At 40.3% G+C, this 21,713-nt stretch overlaps 1 protein-coding gene across 27 annotated transcripts in view; it reads right to left on the minus strand.

Moving 5' to 3' along the window:
* PLEKHM3 (pleckstrin homology domain containing M3) overlaps positions 1 to 21,713 on the minus strand; it is a 195,500-nt gene that overhangs the window by 87,979 nt on the left and 85,808 nt on the right. Inside the window, exon 6 of one of the 27 annotated variants that reach the window (XM_042995212.1) lies at positions 19,212 to 21,325. The exons of 25 other annotated variants lie outside the window; for them this stretch is intronic. In XM_042995212.1, coding sequence (XP_042851146.1) covers positions 21,172 to 21,325 — 154 coding nt within the window. In that variant the 3' untranslated portion in view covers positions 19,212 to 21,171. Of the gene's footprint in view, positions 1 to 19,211; positions 21,594 to 21,713 lie in introns of those variants that run through there. One more of the 27 variants, XM_042995216.1, reaches the window with a different exon arrangement.

The following is a 21,713-nucleotide window of genomic DNA, read 5'->3' on the forward strand; positions in this document are numbered from 1 at the left end:
TGCTTAAATTACTAGATTATGGAATTGAGAAAATCGGTGTGGCAACCTGTGTGTCTTTGTCTAGAGGGTTTTATGGCTTTCTTTAATGGGGACAATAGTGCTTGATATCACATTAATGAACTATCCTCTTGCATATATCATGACGAATTTTAGTGCATAGGTACAGATGGGACTAATGGGGTGAAATATTTCATATTGGGATTCCCTGACAGAGTCTAATATATTTAGCTGCTGTCAATTTACAGTATCTGGATAAATGACTGTGAACAGAGAAAAAAAACTATGGATTACGGACAAAAATCATACCAAAGTATAGACGGTTAGAACCCTCCCGACCAACACACATACATCCCAAAATAAAACTCATGGTGCCAGCATTTTTTTTTCTGTTTTTTGTGGTACTGTGCAATTTTTTTGTATCCTAAATGAAACAACCAATTTATTCAATTAACGTTTATAACTGTCCTCTATATACCAAGCACTGTGCCAGGCACTAGGTGGAAAATTGTGAATAAGACATTCCCAGTAATAAGCCAAGGAGAGTTAAGTGAGGAAAAGATATATAAACTGTTAATTGAGAATGGTAAGTTATGCACAGGATACATATTTTTAGAATGGTCTGGCATGTTTGACCCCAACCCTGACTGTCTATTAAAATCACTTGGGGGAGATTTTAGAAAATAACGGGGCATAAGCATGGGTAGAACTCAGAAATCAGTGTTAAATGAAACAAAAATTCTCCTGGTGATTAGTGCAGCCAAGGTTTAGAATCCCTGAGCTAATATCCAGCTCATTGGGAAATTTATTATTCAGTCTTTCAATTATGCATGCATTAATAGACAAATCCTAGAGATTAAATCATTCCTTCGTCCTTCCATTCATCTTTCTATCTATCCAATACTGATTAAGCACAACTATGTTTCAGCCACTGTACTAAGCCACTGAAGAAAGGACACCTGTTAGATAAACTCCTTCTCCCATGGAGGTCTGGTACAGGCATATGCTTGTTTGGAGTTCTCCTAGTAAGTATGATAGGCTCTGAAAAATTCTGCTAATATATTTATATTCTTATATTCTTATATTCTAGGAAATGCATTATAGTACCTGAGGCTGGACTCTTCATCTCTAATGGTTCAGGGCCACACCTGTGGCAGGAAGGGGGTACACATTCCAAGCCCAGGTGGGTAGGTTATGGGGAAAGTGCCTATTCCTCCATGTGAGGGATAAGTTTCCCTACTACAGACAGGCTCCTTGTTGTGGAAGGTAGACCACTTCCATTTTCAAAAACACACATACAAGACAGAGGTGATTGAGAGATGTATTCCTCCTGGCACCCTATAGTATTAAGCACCAATAACAGTAAGAAAAGCCCACTGGGGGCTGGGCACTTGACACACATCATCATTTCTTTTCTTTCTTTCCTTTTTTTTTTTTTTTTTGAGTTTTATTTATTTAAGTAATCTCTATACCCAACATGGGCCTCGAACCCACGACCCTGAGATTAAGAGCCACATGCTCCTCCAATTTAGCCAGCCAGGTGCCCCAACATACATCATCATTTAATTTAATTCTCACAACTGCCCTACATGTAAGTATAGCCTCCATTTTACGTGAGAAAAAACTGATGCTCTGAGGCAAAGACTAATTTGTCCAAAGTCACAAATCTGGGATTCAAGCTCAGGACTTTCTAACTCCAAAGGCCTGTACTCCTTCCACTTTCTTGAAGGTGGGAGTAGAGGAAAGAGGGAGGCAGGCTAACTATCTAATTTAGCTATATAATGCATGTCTCTTGTAGGTAGATGTTATTCCTACTTAGGCCAGAAGCAATATATAGCCATTTATACATTTTTAAGCAGGAAAGTGACACTGATATACTCTGTCATGCCCAATTTCTGAAGGCAGTAGAGATTATGGGCAGACTGCAGGCAGAGATAGTCCCAACAGGTATTTGAGAGTCTATTTTAGGGTAACCACAGGAGGACAGTGAAAGTGGGGGATAGGTAATACAGGAGACCTTTTGGATGAAGAATTGACAATGTTTAGAATCTGTGAAAGAGGAGAAAGGAATCAAAAGAGACTGAAGTATCTAGCTTGCGTGACAGGATGGTGATGTCACTAGCCTACACAGGGCAGGCTGTCAGGGCAGGGGATACAGAACTGAGTTTCACACGTGCTGAATATAGAGTGCTTGTAGGAGAGCCAGCAAATATGGGCCTTGGAAATAAGGGATGAAGAGATGTGGAATACTCCAGGGCATTTCTGACATCAGCACAGAGGTGACAGTTAAAGCTGTGGGAATGGATGGGATGGACCTAGAAGGGAACTGAATAGGAAGGGGCATAGCAGGGAAAGGGGTTGTTATTTGTTTACCTTACACTGTCTGGAATTATCTAAAGTACACTTTGGCATTCTGCAATTTTTCTCCTGCTTGAAAAATTGTTTTAAAAATAACCAGCATGTTTACAGGTTTCTAACATTTCCTCTATTTGTGAACAGTTTATAACCCTCATGTACTTCACCTGGCTACCCCGATGTTAACATCGTACACAACCATGGTGGATTGACCAAACCTAAGAAAGGAAGCATTATGCAAATTATAGACTTTATTCAAATTTCACCAATTGTCTAATGTCCTTTTTTCTAGTCAAGGATCCAATCTGAATACAACATTGCATTTATAGTTTCCTATTTATATATAATGTAAGCATTTGCAGGAAAACTTGAGACCTAAAGATACATGCCAAATAGGAAACCTAGGACGCAGTCTTAGAGTGGGGCAGCTAGCGTAGCAACATAGGATAGTCCAATAAGGGGACACGGTATGTTTGAGCATGGCTCAATGGGAGGAATAATCTTTAAACAGCAAATGCTTAATAATGAAATCCCTTAAATAAAGTAAAATAAAAGCAATGTGTCAGAAGGGCTAAGAAATGGAGACAGAGTGAATCAAGTAGGTAGGCTGGAAAATCATTTCAAGATTAGCTTCTACCTCTTCCGTTGGTTTGTACAAACGTAGGTCAGCCGGACACTGTGGGAGAAGGAAACTGACTGAAATGGACCGTAGCAGGAACAAACACAGGGCAGGGTCATCTCGATGTTTTGCCACTTAGTCCTTCCTGCTCTAAAATCCTAAGACTTCTATGACAGAGTACACAGGATGTAAGAAATAATTATAAACTTACAAATCAAATCGTACTGGTAGACTCTTCCTAGAGTACTACAGCCAGTCCGTTCATTAACCAGTTAACAACTTAGTGCATAAAACAAGCCAGGTGTTGTGCTAAGGGCTGGAGATGAATGTGTCAATAAACACAGTTGATGAGCAATGATTTCCAGATTCTCCTTACTGGGCTAGGTCCTTCTTGCTTCCAAATACTGCTCATTAACTACCACCCCTCTTCTCATAATAACTAACCAACTTTGAGCACAGTCATCTAACATTATTTGTACTGCTAAAGTTATCTATGTGTTTAATGTTTCTGGGTGTGAATATATTTCACGTTTGTCTTCTCTCCCCACAGAAGCACCTCATCTACTCTCTCCTCTCTACCACCTGTCAGTGTCTACTACTATAATTTATACGGGGTCGGTCATAACAGACACAAAGAACTAGAAAATGCAATATATGCAGAAAAGATAAAGGAACTAAGCTGAGTCTGTCTGGAGAAGATGTGTTCAGGAGATATGGTGGTGGCCACAAAATCCACAGGCTTTTAAGACGATAATGCCAATCAGCTTTTCTTTTCCCTCAGGATGGCAATTGTAGCACAAAAGCACTAAAGTCAAATACGACCATAAATTTCCTGAGAGGGAAGACTGAGAGGTATTAAAATGTATCTCCTTACTGGTGCTTTTTATTTATTTATTTATTTTATTTATTTTTTTTTTTTTAATTTTTTTTAACGTTTATTCATTTTTGACACAGAGAGAGAGAGCATGAACGGGGGAGGGTCAGAGAGAGGGAGACACAGAATCCGAAACAGGCTCCAGGCTCTGAGCTGTCAGCACAGAGCCTGATGCGGGGCTCGAACTCACAGACCACGAGATCATGACCTGAGCTGAAGTCGGCCGCTTAACCGACTCAGCCACCCAGGCGCCCCCTTACTGGTGCTTTTTAATGTAAATTAAAAAAATTTTTTTTTCCAGCCATTTAGAAGTAGGAACACACTCTTGTGCTTAGAGAAGGTAAGGGTTTCAAAGGCATGGCCAGATATCAGGCTGTTCCTCTTTCTCACTGCCTCCCATCTTCACGGCAGGTTGGGTTTGCAAGACGGTCTCTGAAAATCTCCTTTAGGCAGACCATCCAAAGGGAAGCAAGGGGGTAAATAATAACATAAAAGCGAAGCCCAGGAAAGCGCCTGCAACTTCCCATCAGGGTGACACCAAGGGCTCTTCCCTGCTGTGGTTTATGTGGGCAAGTTGGCTCAATCGACCAAGCTCTTTAGGAAATGGACAGAACGAGTTGAGACCCCCAGGGGCCAGTTTCCCTTACACTCTGAGTAGTAAAAGGGGCTGCAGAGGACCTGTGGACCCAGTGTGTGCTCCGGTAGCAGTAAACTGCCTCGGGCAGAGCTGCCTAGGGGATGCAGAGAAAAGTTCACAGCCACTTCAGGGACCCCTGGGGGAGTGATTCATGTCCAGGGGGCAAAGCCGGGTGTCCCTTTAAGATAGTCATGTCAGCATTAATTTTACTATTAATGTATTCAATAAAGAATGGATGATTATTTGCATTTTGTCAGAAAACACTACTTGTGATCATCATACCTCCCAGTGAATTTAATGCAAATGAAATCCAACCTTACAACCTCTATGACTTGTCACTGTGGTAAAAACCTAAAATCAGCATATATTTCAATGCAATAAATAGATGCAGGGTACGTAATATGTGACGGGCCTTGTGCTAGGCCCTGGAGCTTTGGAGGAAACATGGCTTTTTAATAGCAAAGAATATGCAGACAAGTGGGATACACGGGCAAGTAAGCAAATGGCTCCAGTTCACAAGGCGGAGTGCTGAGAACGGGAGACATACCTGCAGGGGTGAGGGAAACCTGCAGAGCACCTGCTCAGGAAGGCCTCAGAGAACTGCCCATTGGTAATCTGAAGGTGTGGAAGGAGGGGAGTTCTAGGTGGAGGGAGCAGCACGAGTGACAGCACAGAGGCCAGTGTGAGCAAAGTGCTCTCAGGGGACCGGCTGTGTGGGAGGAAGAAAGAGCAGTGCACACGTACAGATGGGTAGGAGCTTAGAAAGGCAGGGCAGAGCCAGAAATGAGAGGTCTCCCAATGCCTTGCTACGCATCTACCTCAAAAGAGATGGGGCTGCCACAGAAGTGTAGGACAGCATGGTTAGATCTGTGACTTTAAAAGAACCCCGGCAGCAGAAGGGGATGGGGGAGAGAGAGAGGGATGGGCAACTTTTTTGTTAATTAGGCGAGAAATGATGGGGGCCTGGACAGAATTTAAATGGCTACTCTGGGGTTGTAGAGAGTGGGCCTGCCACAAGATAGATTTCTGTAGCAGAATCCACAGGTCATGCTGACTAACAGGAAGTGAAGGCCAGGAAGGAGCCTGGGATTATTCAGTTTTCCGGCTAGGTCCACTAGGTAAATGGCGTGTCCACTTACTGGCAGAGGGAACAAGGAAGAGGAATTGTCTTTGCGCAACAGGTAGCTCAGTTGGGGCAGAGGACTAGAACTGTTTGCAGAATGTCCAGAGAAAGTCGTCCAGGAGTCCAGGCAAGAGATTTGTGTGCCCTTAGCCTACAGGTTGAAGGTGAAGCCGTAAGTGCTAGCCCAGGACAGCACATATTAGAAAAACAGAAAACCCAGACTGGATCCTGGCAGAACAGTATTAGTTAGGGAGTGGATGCGGGAAGAAGACTGGGAAGGAGCAGGTGATAGGAGGGAGAAAAAGCAGAAGAGCCAGGAGCAGCAAAGCCAAGAAAGGAGAGAATTTCAAGAAGGAAAAAGAGGGTCAGTGGCATCCAAGGCAGTGGAGAGGTCAAATAATATGAGTAAAACTGTCACAAAGCCCGAGAAGTTTCTGCTGGATTTGGCAAATGGGAATCATTAGCGACCTGGAACGAACTGATTTCAGGAGAGGAAGAGGGAAGTCAGATTGCAGAGGGGTGAAGGACTATGGATTACTCTTTAAAGAAGTAGCCCTTAAAAAAAGAGACTGGGCCATAGCTAAAAAAAAAAAAAAAAAAAAAAAAAAAAAAGGAGGTAGGACTAAGAAGGGATCTTTTCCTTTTTTAAACAAGAAAATGTATTATTTCAATTAGAAAAACCTTTTTAATTGTCGTTAATATACAATATTAGTTGCAGGTATGTAACAAAGTGATTCAACATTACATAAATTAGAAAATAAGCACTTAAAAATCTAGTTACCGTCTGTCACCACACATTATCATTAAAATTTTAATTCCCTATGCTGTATTTTACATCTCTGTGACTTATTTACAATTGGAAATTTGTGCCTCTTAATCCTCTTCACCTATTTCACCCTTCCACCCTCTCTTTAGCAACCACCAATTAGTTTGTTTCCATTTTTTGTTTATTCTTTTGTTTTATTTTTTAGATTCTACATGTAAGTGAAATCATGGTTCTTGTCTTTCTCCGGCTTATTTCACTTGGCATAATACCCTCTACATCCATCCATGTTGTCACAAACGGCAATATTTCTCCAGGTGACCCCAAGATTTCATTTAAAAAACATTTATTTTAATTTTTTTAATGTTTTATTTATGTTTTGAGAGAGAGAGAGACAGACAGACAGAATCCACGAAGCAGGCTCCAGGCTCTGAGCTGTCAGCACAGAGCCCGATGCGGGGCTCGAACCTGTGAACCATGAGGTCACGACCTGAGCCAAAGTCAGATGCTTAACCGACTGAGCCACACAGGCGCCCCAACCAAAATTTCATTTTTGAAATCAGATTATGGCTGAGTAATATTCCACTTTGTGTATGTATACCACAATTTCTTTATCCATTCATCCACTGATAGACACTTCAGTGGTTTCCATATCTTGGCTACTATAAATAATGCTGTAATGAACACAGGGGTACATACATCTTTTTGAATTTCCATTTTCTTCAGATAGATACCCAGAAATGGAATTGCTGGATCATCTGATTTTAGTTCTATTTTGAATTTCTGGAGGAACCTTTTTACTCTTTTCCATAGTGGTTGCAACAAGTACATTCCCACCAACACTGCATAAGGGATCCCTTTTTTCTATATCTTTGCTAACATTTTTTATTTCTTGTATTGATACTAGCCAGTCTGAAAGGTATGATATCTTCCTATGGTTTTGATTTACATTGCCCTGATGATTAGTGATGTTGAGCATCTTTTCATGTGTCTGTTGGTTATCTGTATGTCTTTAAAAAAAATATCTATTTTAGGTGATTTGTCCATTTTTTCATCAGGTTTTTTTTTATACTGATGAGTTATTTATATATTTTGGATATTGATCCCTTATTTGCAAATATCTTCTCCCATTCAGTAGGTTACCTTTCCATTTCATTAATAGCTTCCTTTGTGGGGCAAAAGCTTTTTAGTTTGATATTGTCCCAATTGTTTGTTTTTGCTTTGTTTTTTATCAACTGAGGAAACCGATCCAAAAAAATAGCTAAGACTGATGTCCAAAAGTTGACTGCCTACGTTTTCTTCTAGGAGTTTTATGGTTTCAGGTCTTACATTTAAGTCTTTAATTCATTTTGTTTATTTTTTGTATATGGTGTAAGAACGTGGTCCAATTTTCTAGGCACCATTTATTGAGACTGTCTTTTCCCCATTGTATATTCTTACCTTCTTTGTTGTAGATTAGTTGACCATATGAGTGGGTTTGTTTCTGGGCTATTCTGTTTTATTGATCTATGTGTCTGTTTTTGTGCTAATACCATCCTGTTTTGATGATTATAGCTTTGTAATATAGTTTGAAATCAGGAGGCACGATACCTCAAGATTGTTTTTGCTACTCTAGGTCTTTTGCTATTCCATACAAATTTTAGGTTTACTTGTTCTAGTTCTGTGAAAAATGCCACTGGTATTGTGACAGGGGTTGCACTGAATCTGTACGTTGCTTTGGGTAGTAAGAACATTTTAACAACATTCTTTCAAACCTTGAACACAGTATATTCTATTGTGTCATCCTCAGTTTTTCTCATTAGGGTATTTCACCTTCTTGGTTAAATTTATTCCCATGTATTTTATTCTTCTTAATACACTTGTAAATGGGATTGTTTTCCTAATTTCTCTTTCTGCTTGTTTGTTAATGCATAATAATTGCAACAGATTTCCATATATTAATTTTGTGTCCTGCAACAGTACTGAATTCATTTATTCTAACAGTTTTGTAGTGGAGTCTTTAGGATCTAGCACAGGTTTACTTCCTCTTTTCCAATTTGGATACCTTTTATTTCTTTTTTCTTGTGGGAGTGCTGTAACTAAAACTGCTAATACAATGTTGAATAAAAGTGGTGAAAGTGGGCATCTTTGTCTTGTGCCTGATCTTAGAGGAAAAGCTTTCAGCTTTTCACCAATGAGTATGATGTTAGCTGTGGGTTTGTCATATAAGACCTTTATGATGATGAGGTATGTTCCCTCTGTACCCACTTTGAGAGTTTTTATCATAAATGGATGAATTTTGTCCAATGCTTTTTCTGCATCTATTGAGATGACTGTATGATTTTTATCCTCCTTTTTGTTAATGTGGTATATCAGGTTGGTTTTGTGGAGATTAAACCATCTTTGTATCCCAGTAATAAATCCCAGTTGACTATGGTATATGATCCTTTTCATGTATTGTTGGCTTTGGTTTGCTAATATTTCACTGAAGTTTTTTTGCATCTATATCAAAGCTGTTGATCTGTAATTTCCTGTTTTTTTTTTTTTTTTTTTTTTTTAATGTCTTTGTCTGGTTTTGGTATCAGGGTAATGCTGGTATTGTAGAATGAATTTGGAAGCATTTCTTCATCTGAAATTTTTTGGAATGCTTCATCTGGTCCTGGACTTTTGTTTGCTGAGGAGAACAGAAAGTCTGTTCAGATTTTCTATTCCTTCCTTATTCAGTCTTGAAAGATTATATGTTCCTAGGAATTTATCTACTTCTAGCTATCCAATTTATTGCTCATAGTCTTTTAAATCCTTTGTATTTCTCTAGTGTTGGTTGTGACATCTCTCATTTCTGATTTTACTTATTTGAGCCCTCTTTTATTCTTGAAGAGTCTGGCTAGAGGTTTATCAATTTTGTTTATTTTTTTGGAGAACCAGCTCTTAGTTTCATTAATTTTTTTATTGTTTTCTTAGTCTCTATTTCATTTACTTCTGCTATGATATTTATTATTTCCTTCCTTCTAGTAATGTTGGGTTTTGTTTGTTCTTTTACTGGTTCCTTTATGTGTAAGGTTAGACTGTTAGACATTTTTGTTTCTTGAGGTAGGCCTGTATATCCTCTTAAAACTGTTTTTGCTGGATCCCATAGATTTTGGAATGTTGCTTCCATTTTCATTTGCCTGAAGGTGTTTTTTAAATTACTTCTTTGATTTCTTCATTGACCCATTGATTGTTTAGTACCATGTTGTTTAGCCTCCAAGTATGTGTGTATTTTTCTAGTTTTTTCTTGTAATTGGTTTCTGCTTTCATACTGTTGTGATTGCAAAAGATGCTTGATATGATTTCAATCTTCTTAAATTTATTGAGACTTGTTTTGTAGACTAATGTGTAATTTTGGAGAAGGTTTCATGTGCATTTGAAAAGAATATGCATTCTACTGTTTTGGGATGGGACATTATGTATCTATTAAGTCCATTTGGTTTAATGTGTCATTTAAGGCCATTGTTTCTTTCTTTCTTTCCTGTTCTTTTAAGTTCATTTATTTTGAGAGAAAAAGAGAGAGACAGAGAAAGGGGGTGGGGGGTGCGGGGAAGAGGGCAGAGAGAGAATCCCAAGTAGGCTCTACCACTGTCAGCACAGAGCCTGACACGGAGATCAAACTCCCAAATTCTGAGATCATGACCTGAGCCAAAATCAAGTCCTGGATGCTTAAGTGACTGAGCCAGCCAGGTGCCCCTAGTCTATTTACATTTAACGTAGTTATTGATAGGTATGGACTTATTGCCATTTTGTTAATTGTTTTCTGGTTGTTTTTGTAGTTCTTCTCTGTTCTTCCTTCTCTTGCTCTCTTATGATTTGATGACTTTCTTTAGTGTTATGTTTGGATATTTGTATCTTTATTTTTTGTGTACCTATTACAGGTTTTGGGTTTGTGGTTACCATGAGTTTCATATACAATACCCTATGTATATGGCAGTCTATTTTAGGTTTATTGTCGCTTAAAGTTTGAACACCTTATAAAAGAACACACTACATTCTTAACCACACCCCCCATGTTTCATCTATCTGATCTATTCTGCATCTTTTTTTTCAAAGTTTATTTATTTTGAGAGAGAGAGAGAGCATATGCATGAGCAAGTGGGGGAGGGGCAGAGAGAGGAGGAGAGAGAGAATCCCAAGCAAGTTCTGCACCGTAAGCACAGGCCTGACACAGGGCTTGACCCCATGAACTGTGAAAGCATGAGCTGAGCTGCGGTCAAGAGTCAGACACTCAACCGTCTAAGCCACCCAGGTGCCCCTATTTTGCATCTTTCTATTTTGTGTATCCCTTTATGAATTATTGTAGATATAGTTGATATTACCACTTTTGTCTTTTACCATTTATACTAGCTTTATAAGTGGTCAACCACTACCTTTACTATATATTTGCTTTTACCAGTGAGATTTTTTTCCTTCATAATTTTCTTCTACTTATGGCCTTTTCTTTTCCACTTAAAGGAGCCTCTGTAACATTTCTTGTAAGACTGGTTTAGTGGTGATGAACTCAAAATTTTGTTTGTCTGGAAAACTTTTTATCTCTCTTTCAATTTTGAATGATAAACTTACTGGGTAGAGTATTCTTGGTTGTAAGATTTTTCCTTTCAGTCTCTATGCCTGAATATATAATGTCACTCCCTTCTAGCCTGCAAAGTTCCTGCTGAAAAATCATTTGATGGTTTTATGGGTATTCCCTTGTATGTAACTAGTTGCTTTTTTCTTGCTGCTGTTAAAATACTCTTCTTAATTTTTGACACTGTATTTATTATGTCTTGGTGTGGCTCTTTTTAGGTTCATTTTGTTTTGGACTCCCTATGCTTCCTAGAACTGGATGTCTGTTTTCTTCCCCAGGCTAGAGAGGTTTCAGTTATTACTTCTTCAAATAAGTTTTATGCCTCAAAAAGATTCTTAAAGTTGGGAGAGACTTGGGCATACTCATATGCTAAAATGAAGGTGCTAGTAAAGGAGGAAACTATAGATACAAAAGTAGGGATAACTGACAGAGCCTGGCCCTGGAATGGCCTAGAGAAAATGAGAGGCGGACCCAGCTGGAAGCTCTTTTGCACACACATGCACACATACCTCTCCTGTATTTTCTTAATTGAAATGTTTAAATTAAATGTTTCAATAGAAATGCTTCATTTCTATTAAAATGTTACATAAAAGGTAGTTACTGATTTCTCCAATATTCCCTCTAAAAGTCAACATATTGGGAACCAAAGGCTGCAAACTAACTGAAAGTAATCTAATTTTGCAATCCTCTGGTAAACATGATCTTTGCTACAGAACGGTGCTGTCTTTTGCTTTCTGATGAGGTGACTGTGTGTTTAGGGTTTTCTGTGATGAAGTGAGCTTACTGGACTGCAGGGCTATTAATCATCAGATCTGACAGCATTTCTCCAGCAAGCCAACCATGAGAACAGCCCAGCTCATGCCAATGCAAGTTCATCTGGTCAGTCCTGCCATCAGAGCCAAAGGACAAATGTGTTGGAGAGAGTCAACTCCACACTTTACTCATCCATCAAGGAAAACCACATTACTGGCAGGCAGCACTATCAAGTTCTCAGATACCAAAGAACAATGAAGAAACTTGCTAAAGAAATCATGGAAATCAAGTAGCGCAATCATTTCTAATGCCAAAGTTTTCTACTTTAACACCTTTAGAATTGCCTGACACTCCAAGAAGGTAACTTAGGCTTCATTTATAGATTGCTCTAATGAGAATGGTGGTAAAGATAAAAATTTAAAAAAGAAAATGGTCACATATGATTCAGCCTTTATATTACGCAACTGGTACTCAGGGTTAAAAATGCAGAGATAATTGCCAATGAAATCAAAGGCAGTAGTCTTTCCAAAAAAAGGTAAGGGTCAGGGCAACTGGATGGCTCAGTTGGTTGGGCACCTGACTCTTAATTTCAGCTCAGGTCATGACCCCAGGGTTGTGGGATAGAGCCCCATGTTGGGCTCAGCACTGAGCTGAAGCCTGCTTAAGATTCTCTCTCTCTCTCCCTCTCTCTCTGCCCCCCCCCCCACTCATGTACACACTCTCTCTCAAATAATAATAATAATAATAATAATAATAATAATAATAAAGGTAGAGGACCTCATTCCATTTTGTGATAGGTCACTGAGTCGAATAAATCAAGACTCATTTAACCCAACTAATTTCTGAGGACTTCAATTCAGCCCCCACCAAGCTTTGATACTAATGAGAGAAGAGGCACTAGGTCAGACTCTGAAGTAAGCAGATCCTTTAGAGGATTTTGACAGATTTAATACCACCATTTCCCTGAAGCTCAGCTCTCGGTGGTGCACAACTGGTGTTTAAAAGCCCAATGATTAAAATGAGAAAAAAAAAGTTTGTAATGGAACCGTTGGCACACGTAAAAGATAGGTTTTGAAGAGAAGGCCCATGTATATGCACACACACACATACACACACACATACAACCTCCATTTTTAAATCCTATGTGCCTGAACGAAGAATGTGGATAGAAGTGCATAAAGAGTAATTTAAAAGAAAACTATTCATGTAGTATTACTGTGTTTTCCAGGAATCTGTGCTCCAGGTTGGGTAATTTGTACTGAGTTGAGAGGGCTGCAGTATCACCCACCCTAAAATCAGCGAGAAGCACTGTGAAGCATACCCAGGGAGATGCAATTTGGTGTTCTTCATATGAGCTGCAAACTCTTTCTGAAATTGCTACATTAGGCTGGATGTGGACAGGAATCATATGCCTAGCCATGCTCCCAGCTAATGGAAAAACAATTTTAAATCAAAGGCAGACATTTCAATAGCAACCCATGTGGAAGAAACAAGCTTCGATCTAGATACCTCATTTTGCTAATCTCATTGGCTTGAAAAAGTAGCAAGATTGCATCAGATATTATATCTTGGCAGATAGTTATGGGAAATAAGGGTCTCTTTTACCTGCTCATTCAGAGATTGTGTTTACATTCCTTAGTAACAATCTAAAACCTGGAGTAGGAATACTTGGGAACTAATTCTGGTTGATTATTCTGGGGTCTGATTGCAAAAGTGACAGATTGTATCACAGTTATAGATCCTAGAAGACGTTCTTATGGTATTTTTTTAACAGTTCCAAGAACATAATATTTATCTAACTACACTGAGTTTTATTTTTTGTCATCCTTTACAAAATGATTTTAGATAATTTCTGTATATTTCATTTCCTCTCAAAATAAAACAAAATCACTTTTTAACTTTCTGAAGGATTTCAGCAAGTAAAAAGCTATGTGTACATTATAGTAAAATTAATATATCACTTGCCAGAATTCCTTTTTCACAGTTTATTAATCAGTTTAGTTTTGAATGACACGGTCTTTTGCAACCTGTAGCTCCCTTTTAGAGTGTTGATATTGGTACACGATTTGTTAAACAAGATCTCTGAAGAAAATGACAGAAGGGGGAGGAGCTATTAGGAGATCAAGAGGTTAGAGGACCTGAAAACCTTAGAAGTTCTAGAAGTCATCCAAGGGAAAAGGATTCTTAAAGTAGAATAAGAAGTGTTGCGTTCAAAAACATCCTGTGTTTTGGTAGTTTCAAAGTTCTGATAGATTCATAATCTATTGAGACTAAAGCCTCAACTGCAAGCTAATGACACTTTTAATTAGCTAACATGAAAAAATAAAGCCACACAATCTGGCTAATATTAAATCTTATAAAGAGCAAACAGTTGTATTCATTTACTGAATTTAAGTGTTACTGACATGCTTCAAGTCCTACTACTGCTTATTCTTCTAAAATTGTTGGCTAATAATTGTACAATTAGATCCCAGATTTTGGTTATAATAGTCCTCAGATGTAGGTCAGAGACACAGCAAGTCATGTCTGTGTAGGTTGTGTTTTAAGAACTAGGCTGCCTTAAGAGATATGTCTTAATAAACTAGCCTCCTCAATTAGGCATATTCAATTCCCAACAGCAAGCCATCTTTTCTCTTTGTGACAGATAGCCCCTCCACCTACTCTGATTTGGGGGGGAAATGTGCAGGGGAAGAGGAGGTGTTGCTATGAAATGATTTCTCAGCATATTATTAGGACACGCAAACTTTTGGGTACACTAAATAATAGTCTTATTTACTTTTCCAGGATCAATGGTATGTAGGTATGCTCACACTACAAAGCACCATTTCTGTTTAGTGAATCGTGCTTAATACAAATATTTACTGGCATAAAAAGATGTCCACAGTATGCCAGGTGCAATGATTGGGTTAAAAGTGGTATGTGCAGTATGAAACCATTTTAATGAGGAAAAAATCTGCAGAGGAAAAAGTCTAGAAACATAGGCACCAAAGGGGTAGGATAATGGTTGGCTTTCTTATTTTTGTTTTCTATAATGACTGGTATTTTTTTTTTTTTTGTAATAAGAAAACAATTAAGTGTGACCAAATTAAGCAGGTGGGATCTTGGTAACAGTACTTTACTCATTTAGCTCATTTGTTCAACAGATATTGATTAGCTCTCTATGTCAGGTATGGTTCTAGGCCCTGGGGACATAGCAGTGAACAAAATGGATAAAAACCACGACCTTTTGTAGCTGACATTTAATGGGGAGGGCAGGACCACTGTATATGGCTGCATAGGGTGAGCAAAACACAACTTCCATATCCATGCATGCCAGCCCGAGAGAGGGAGACAGACAAGATACCATGTAATATAGTAATAAGCACAGAAAGAAGACAGAAAGTGTATGGGGGGAAGAAGTGGAAGGGAGTGAAGGATGCTTCATTAAGGTGACAGCTGTGTAAAGACCTAAAAGATTTAAGGAAGCAACCCTGTGGTTATTTGAGGAAAGGAGAAGCAAGGATAGAAACTCACACAGGAGGAGCCGGCTCAAAGACAAAAAAAAAAAAGGCCGGTGTGACCAGAGGGAATGAGGGGACAGGTAGTGGGAGAAGAGGGCACAGAGGTACCTGGGGATGAGACTGTACGTGGCCTTGGCTTTTACCTGGAGAAGTGAAGCTATTAGATAGTTTGGGTCAAGGGTGACATCATCTAATTTACACATGAGCTCTAGCTGTAGTTTAAGAACAGACTGAAGGGGGAGACGCGTTACTGCAATAACATGGGGGAAAGAAGGCAGTGGCTGGCACCTGGGTGGTAGCGGGCAGGTGACGGCAAGTGAATGTACTTGCTGAGGGACCGGATGTGGACATGAAAGAAAGGTGTTTGGCCTGATCAACCAGGTGGCTACAGGTGCCATCCAGCTTGATGGTGAAGTCTGCAGCAGGCACGGTTGACAACAGCAGTGGGGGCAGGAAGGTGAGCTCCGTTTTGGGCAGATTAAGTTTAAGAGGCTGGCAAATAGCCAAAGGACACTTCAACCTTTGTATTTAGCAGCGCCCCCCCCCCCCGCCCCGCCCAGAAAAGCAGCTTGCCCCGCGGTAACAAAGGAAGGAGTTGGAAGGCAATCTTGGTACATGAGGTGGCACCAACAGGGGCTGGTCTAAGAGCCGAGCAGGCTGCTAAATTCTGCTTCACAGAAGAGGAGGCAATGCCAGTCTGACAGGATACACACCCACACTTTTCTTTCCAGGTACTCACCTGGATAAATAATGTTAATAAAAATGGGAATCTTTATGGTAGAAATTTCTCACTGTTCAGTAAAGCTGATATTTCAGTGAGAACTAATGCTGTAGATAGGGTTATAATTTCAAGGAAAATGTGAGACCAAAGACAGGAAAAGGTAGGTGGCTTAAAAGGTAGAAGAATCACATTTGGTATTCTCTTGAGACGCCCAAGTCAAGCTGTTGTTTCAGAGTGGTCTAAGCCAAGGCTAAACCTGATAAACAAGCAGGCCCAAATGTTCCCCAATACGATTCTGCCCAAAGCAACTGGGAGCATAGGCCTACTGGCCTCAACTAGTGTTGGAGAGAAAACAGTTTTAAATTTATATCCTAAGAGGAACTTTGGATTCACAGGTACCCCAAGTCCCCAAATCACATTTCGATGATAGTGGGAAATACTCAGATATCCACATTAATTTCTAGAATGTCTTTCCCTAGACTGAATGATACACTTTAACACTCAGAAGAAGTCAACAAGTCAAGAACTTAAGTCAGATTTCTGAAAAGTTAGTCCAAATAGCTGTTGTCAGTCTGATGTTTTCAGCAGTCCAAGGTAAAATAAATGAGAAAGAGAGAATAGAATGAATTTTAAAATCTATTTGAATTTTAAAAGTGGTTTGATTTCTGAGACCATTTGCCTGTTTCTTGTTTGTTTGGTAGTGTTACTATGTTCCTTTATGAAATGGTGAGAAATAGGTGGTAATGTTTATGTCTGTTTTGGTTAAAGATATATATGGAAGGCAACCCTACAGATCGCTCCGTATTTTTGTTTTAAATTTATAGGTCTGTGAAATGGGAAGGTCTGGTAAATGCCGCCCTAGGGGAAACGCTAAGCCCATGGTCACGCCTCGCTCTCCGAGCCTGACTGAGCAACCGGGAGCGCAGGACCGCCTGGGTCAGCAACCCCATTTTCAGGGACATTGAGGTCTGCTACCTCCCCGCCTGCCTTCCCACTCTTCCACACGACCTCAGTCAAGGCTTTCGGAGAATTAAAAGTGGTTCCTCCTGAGAGCCTGGAGACCTCTGTCCCTCACCACCTCCACCAGCAAATGTGCCGGGGAGAGCAGCAGCGATCTGGTTCGGAGCAGGGACTCTGCTGCTTACCAGATTTGTCACCTCAGGCAAGTCACGTAGCATCTCAGAGTCACACTGTTCCTTCTCTTCTTTCTAAATGGCATCTGTTTCCCATCTGACAGGACTGTTGTAAAGAACAACTATTATATTTGTGGGAAAGCATTTTTTAATTGATAAAACCATGATTATCTAACATGGGCCCAGGCACCACCATAAATAAATGAAATGGACTGGGGATAAGAAAAACAAGGCAGCAACATATTCTGCACTGAATGACCCTGCATTTGGGGGGAACAGGAGCAGGAGAGACTCTGCGAAGTGGGGAGTCCAGGATCATCCAGGAATGACAGAAGCCCTATGTAATCAGAGCTTCTGATTTCCTCAGAGGAACCAGAGAGCTTCGTTGTGTATACATGAAAACTCCTGGTTATTTAAATGTTAGCAACTGTTCCACCAATTTAAAAGTCAAGGAGACCATCCCTGAAAGGGCAAACAAAACATGTCTCTAGGCCAAATTTGGGCCCAAGACACTCATTTGTGACAGGTGATTTACACACATCCTACTGTTCCTGTGTGCAGCGGAATATACAGGGCTGAGACCCTCTACCAGTTCTTAGGGTCCCTCCCAAACACTTCCCTATCGCTGCTGATGTGGCTGTGTCCTCAGAGTGCTAAGATTTTTCAGAGAGTTCTTCATGTACCTTCATGTGTGGACACTATAAACAATTCTTCTCATGAAAAGTTAACTAGGCCTTGAACCAATCCAACAGGGTCACCATCTGGGACTCCTCAGAAACAGTGAACTGTCAGCACTGTAAACATTTTAGACTTCATGGAAGACACTGACTTTTTCTAAACTAATCATCCTTGCCAGTCAAGATTTGCGGTATGGGTTCAAGAACAAGGCATTCATTTAACAACAAGAACAAGAACACTGAGGATGAAGACCGGGCGGCCATTATAATGAAAGGCCTAAAAGCAAACTGTGACTTCCCTAATAAGGGGACGACCCAAGTCAGCTCCCTGGCAGGGGGAGAACCAGTACAATTAATCAGTCTGTTTTCAGTTTTCTCACGACAGCAATATTAACAGTTTGCTTTCTTCTGTTTATATGGCGTTGACAGGTCTTCAGCATGTTGGGCCTACTTGCTGAAGATTAATGGCTACTCCTGTACCGAGGTAAAAACCAGGCAGGGAGAGAATGCCTTTTACAACTGGGTAAGAACTGGCTTCTCTTGCTCTCTTTCGTTCCCCTATTACACACCAACTCCTCCCTCCTTTAAATCCTATCAAGATTATATAAGATTAGTTGTATCCAGTAGGTTCTTATGTTTATATTCCACCTTAAATGTTGTGCCTCCAAGTGAAACAAAGGGAACTTTACACATTACTTCTAGATAAGTTTATCATCTCTAATCAAAGGTGCAGGGCTGGCTAATTTTGTTTTTAAAACGTCAGATTCCTCATAAAGGTAAAAGGTAGGTAACCGATGGCCTCTGGTGACAGGAATTTAGTTATTAGGTGGGTGATGGTTATTTAGAGCACACTCAAAAAAGGCAGAGCTGACATTAAGTAAGGCCCTGCTGCGAGGAGTACCAGCAGCCCAGAACATCTTAGACCCGCTTCACGAAATAGTCCTACTTCAAAACAGAGAGAGAACAGCTCCCCATAACAGCCTCCTCCCTCCCCCACCCCCCACCAGAAGCTAGAAGTACTTCTTGCTGCTGGTATGCTTTTCTCTGTGCCAAGGTGGGAAGACATGGTAACAATGTTTGGGGTTTATTTTTTTAATATATTTAAAAAAATTTTTTTTAAATGTTTATTTATTATTGAGAGACAGAGCGTGAGCATGGGAGGGGCAGAGAGAGGAGGAGACACAGAATCCGAAGCAGGCCCCGGGCTCCGAGCTGTCAGCACAGAGCATGGCGCGCAACTCGAACTCACAAACCGTGAGATCATGACCTGAGCCGAAGTTGGACGCTTAACCAACTGAGCCACCCAGGTGCCCCTTAATATTTTTTTTAATGTTTATTTTTGAGAGAGACAGAATGAAAGTGGGGAGGGGCAGAGAGAGAGGGAGTCACCGAATCTGAAGCAGGCTCCAGGCTCGGAGCTGTCAGCACAGAGCCTGATGTAGGGCTCAAACCCACAAATGCAAGATCATGACCTGCACCGAAGTCAGAGGCTTAACCGACTGAGCCACCCAGGGGCCCCTCCATTATCTTCATAGCATATAAGCATACAGAAACAAAGAACAAATTTTTAAAAAGAAAAATCAATGTGCCTCCTCTAGAGTTCTATAGGAATCTCATTCTTTGGTCTTAGGGAACCTCCTGCTCCACTCATCTTTGTGCAACAACTGCATGAGTAAGTGTGCATCACATACCCAGGAACTTCAGGCCCCATACCCAGGGTCAGTGCTCCAAACCACTTCCTCTGGCTCACTGCTCTCTTGACATAGGAGCAGGAGGGGCCGAGTCCAGTAGACAGAGCATCAGGGGTGGCTTTTAAGTGGAAACTTTAAACAAAGATTTCTAAAGCCAGAGACAAGAACACTCTAGGATAATAAAACAGTATGAATAATAGTATTTATTGAGTGCTTACTATGTATATGCACTATTATAAGCAGTTCCATTGGAAAAACCAATTCCCACAACAGAATGCATTAAAGAGTTAAATCATCCCAGGATACGTGAGAGTAGAACAATATACTGGATGAGAGTTGTACAGATCTTGAACTCCATACTTGTATTTAATAATTTGCCTGATGCGAAGGTTCAACGGGAGAGAGACACTGCCATTGTCCTGAGACTCCAAACCAGGGTGGTACATTGGAAGTGAAACGGAGAAGAAAGATTTGAGACTGATCTCCAAAACAAAACCAACTAAATTTTTCTTTACTTCTTTGTTTTTTAGTTCGTTTGCTCATTCATTCAACAACTATTTTTGAGGGTTTCAGATGGGTCAGACACTGTGCTAACGGACACCTAAGGAAGAAATAAAACCAGAAGATTGACTCCTTCCTCAAAACTGGGCTACCAGCCATTGTTCAGTGGTTTAGAGTGACAGCATAGTAGACACCTGTCTATCCCTCCCTCCTTCCATCTATCCGTTCAGTACTTGCTGAATGCCTGTCTGGTGCCAGGAACTGCACTACATAAGGGTCATGGACAAGTTAGGAAAGAAAAATGACGGGAAAGGAAGAAAGGCTGCTGTCTTCATTCTCACAGCCCTGGGAATGCCTCCTTTCTAGAACTTCTATTCCTTTCCTGGTGGTCTGGCCATAAGGGGTAGGCATGGCAGTAAACCACCAGACTGCGGGAACAGCAAAGGTATTCTTAGTCATCCAAATGAAGACAGAATCTGTTTAATTTCTAAACGTATGTCCTGATGTGACATATTTATCCAAAGAAAAACACTGTCCCAGAAAGGTACCTCACATGATTCCCATGTGTAGATTTTAATATTGTCTAAAAATACAGGCAAAGAAAAACTAGCTCTGAACTAAGCCGAGAGTGAAAATGATAGAACAAACATACTTTGAACATTACAAATCTTGTATCTAGTTTAGTTGGACCTATAATCCTATTGCCTTTCAGGGAAAGCTCCGATCTTTTAAAATTAAGATCTGCCTAGACTTTACAAGAATAAAACCTGACCTTTTTCTAGTGCTTTTTGAAAAACTAGGTAATAGAATGACTACCACTGAGAAGTGTTTTTGCTTTATGGCAGCTGCCTTTTCATTATTATTTTATGAGGGCTTGTCTAGATATTATGATATTATGTACTCCTATCTACATTTAGTTCTTTTTAAGATGTCTTCTTCAGATGCCTGGGAGTTACGTCCATTTCCTTGGATCTAACTAGATCTCAAATAACAAACCGTATCACTTTAATGCTTTCCAAAGGTTCTTTTGCATGTAGGCTCCCCTCCAGAAACCATGACTAAGGTATGCTTTTGGTCATTTCCATTAAAACATTAAAAGGTATTTTCAGGGACCTACGAACACCATCAACAATTATTTCAAGTGTAAGCTAGTTCGTATGTGCCAAGGGTGAGACTTGAAATGCTAATAAAATCTAACTGTAAAAGAAGGAATTTGATGAGAGCAGGCACATTTTAACTTCAGTTTTATTCTCAGGATCTGAACCTGGCATGGACTTGTGTGCTCTGTGAACTCGGAGATAACTGCCCTATGGAAAACCAGCCTGCACAAACGGTGACATGAAAAGGCAGAATCCTGGGCCGGTGCATCTTAATCCCAGGCTCTACCCCCGGCATCATCTTGTTTCTGGATGGAAAGTAAGATGTGAATAACCACTTATTTCCACTGAAAAACGTCTTTATGGAATAGTTCAAACATGCTCATTTCACAAATAAAACCAGGAAAAGTGAAAAGTACTACATAAGTGATCAATGAAGACACTCCTGTGATCATCCCCTCGAGTTCGTCTACGGGTAGGAGAAGTCTTCACTGTTGTGGCAACTAGTTCCATGGCTGGAACGCCTTCAATTACGCTGAGCTATTACTTTCATTTTTCTTGGCTCAACTTAGAGGACTTTGGAGGAAAAATGTCAAAGATGAGCCGGGAGCGAGAGTCACAGAAGACGGTGCCCACTGGAAAGGCCAGGGAGGTCCTCTAACCACCCTCCCAGGGCGGGGAGAGGAAAGCAAACCG

The sequence above is a fragment of the Panthera tigris genome, chromosome C1, assembly GCF_018350195.1.
Source record: "Panthera tigris isolate Pti1 chromosome C1, P.tigris_Pti1_mat1.1, whole genome shotgun sequence".
Lineage (NCBI taxonomy): Eukaryota > Metazoa > Chordata > Mammalia > Carnivora > Felidae > Panthera > Panthera tigris.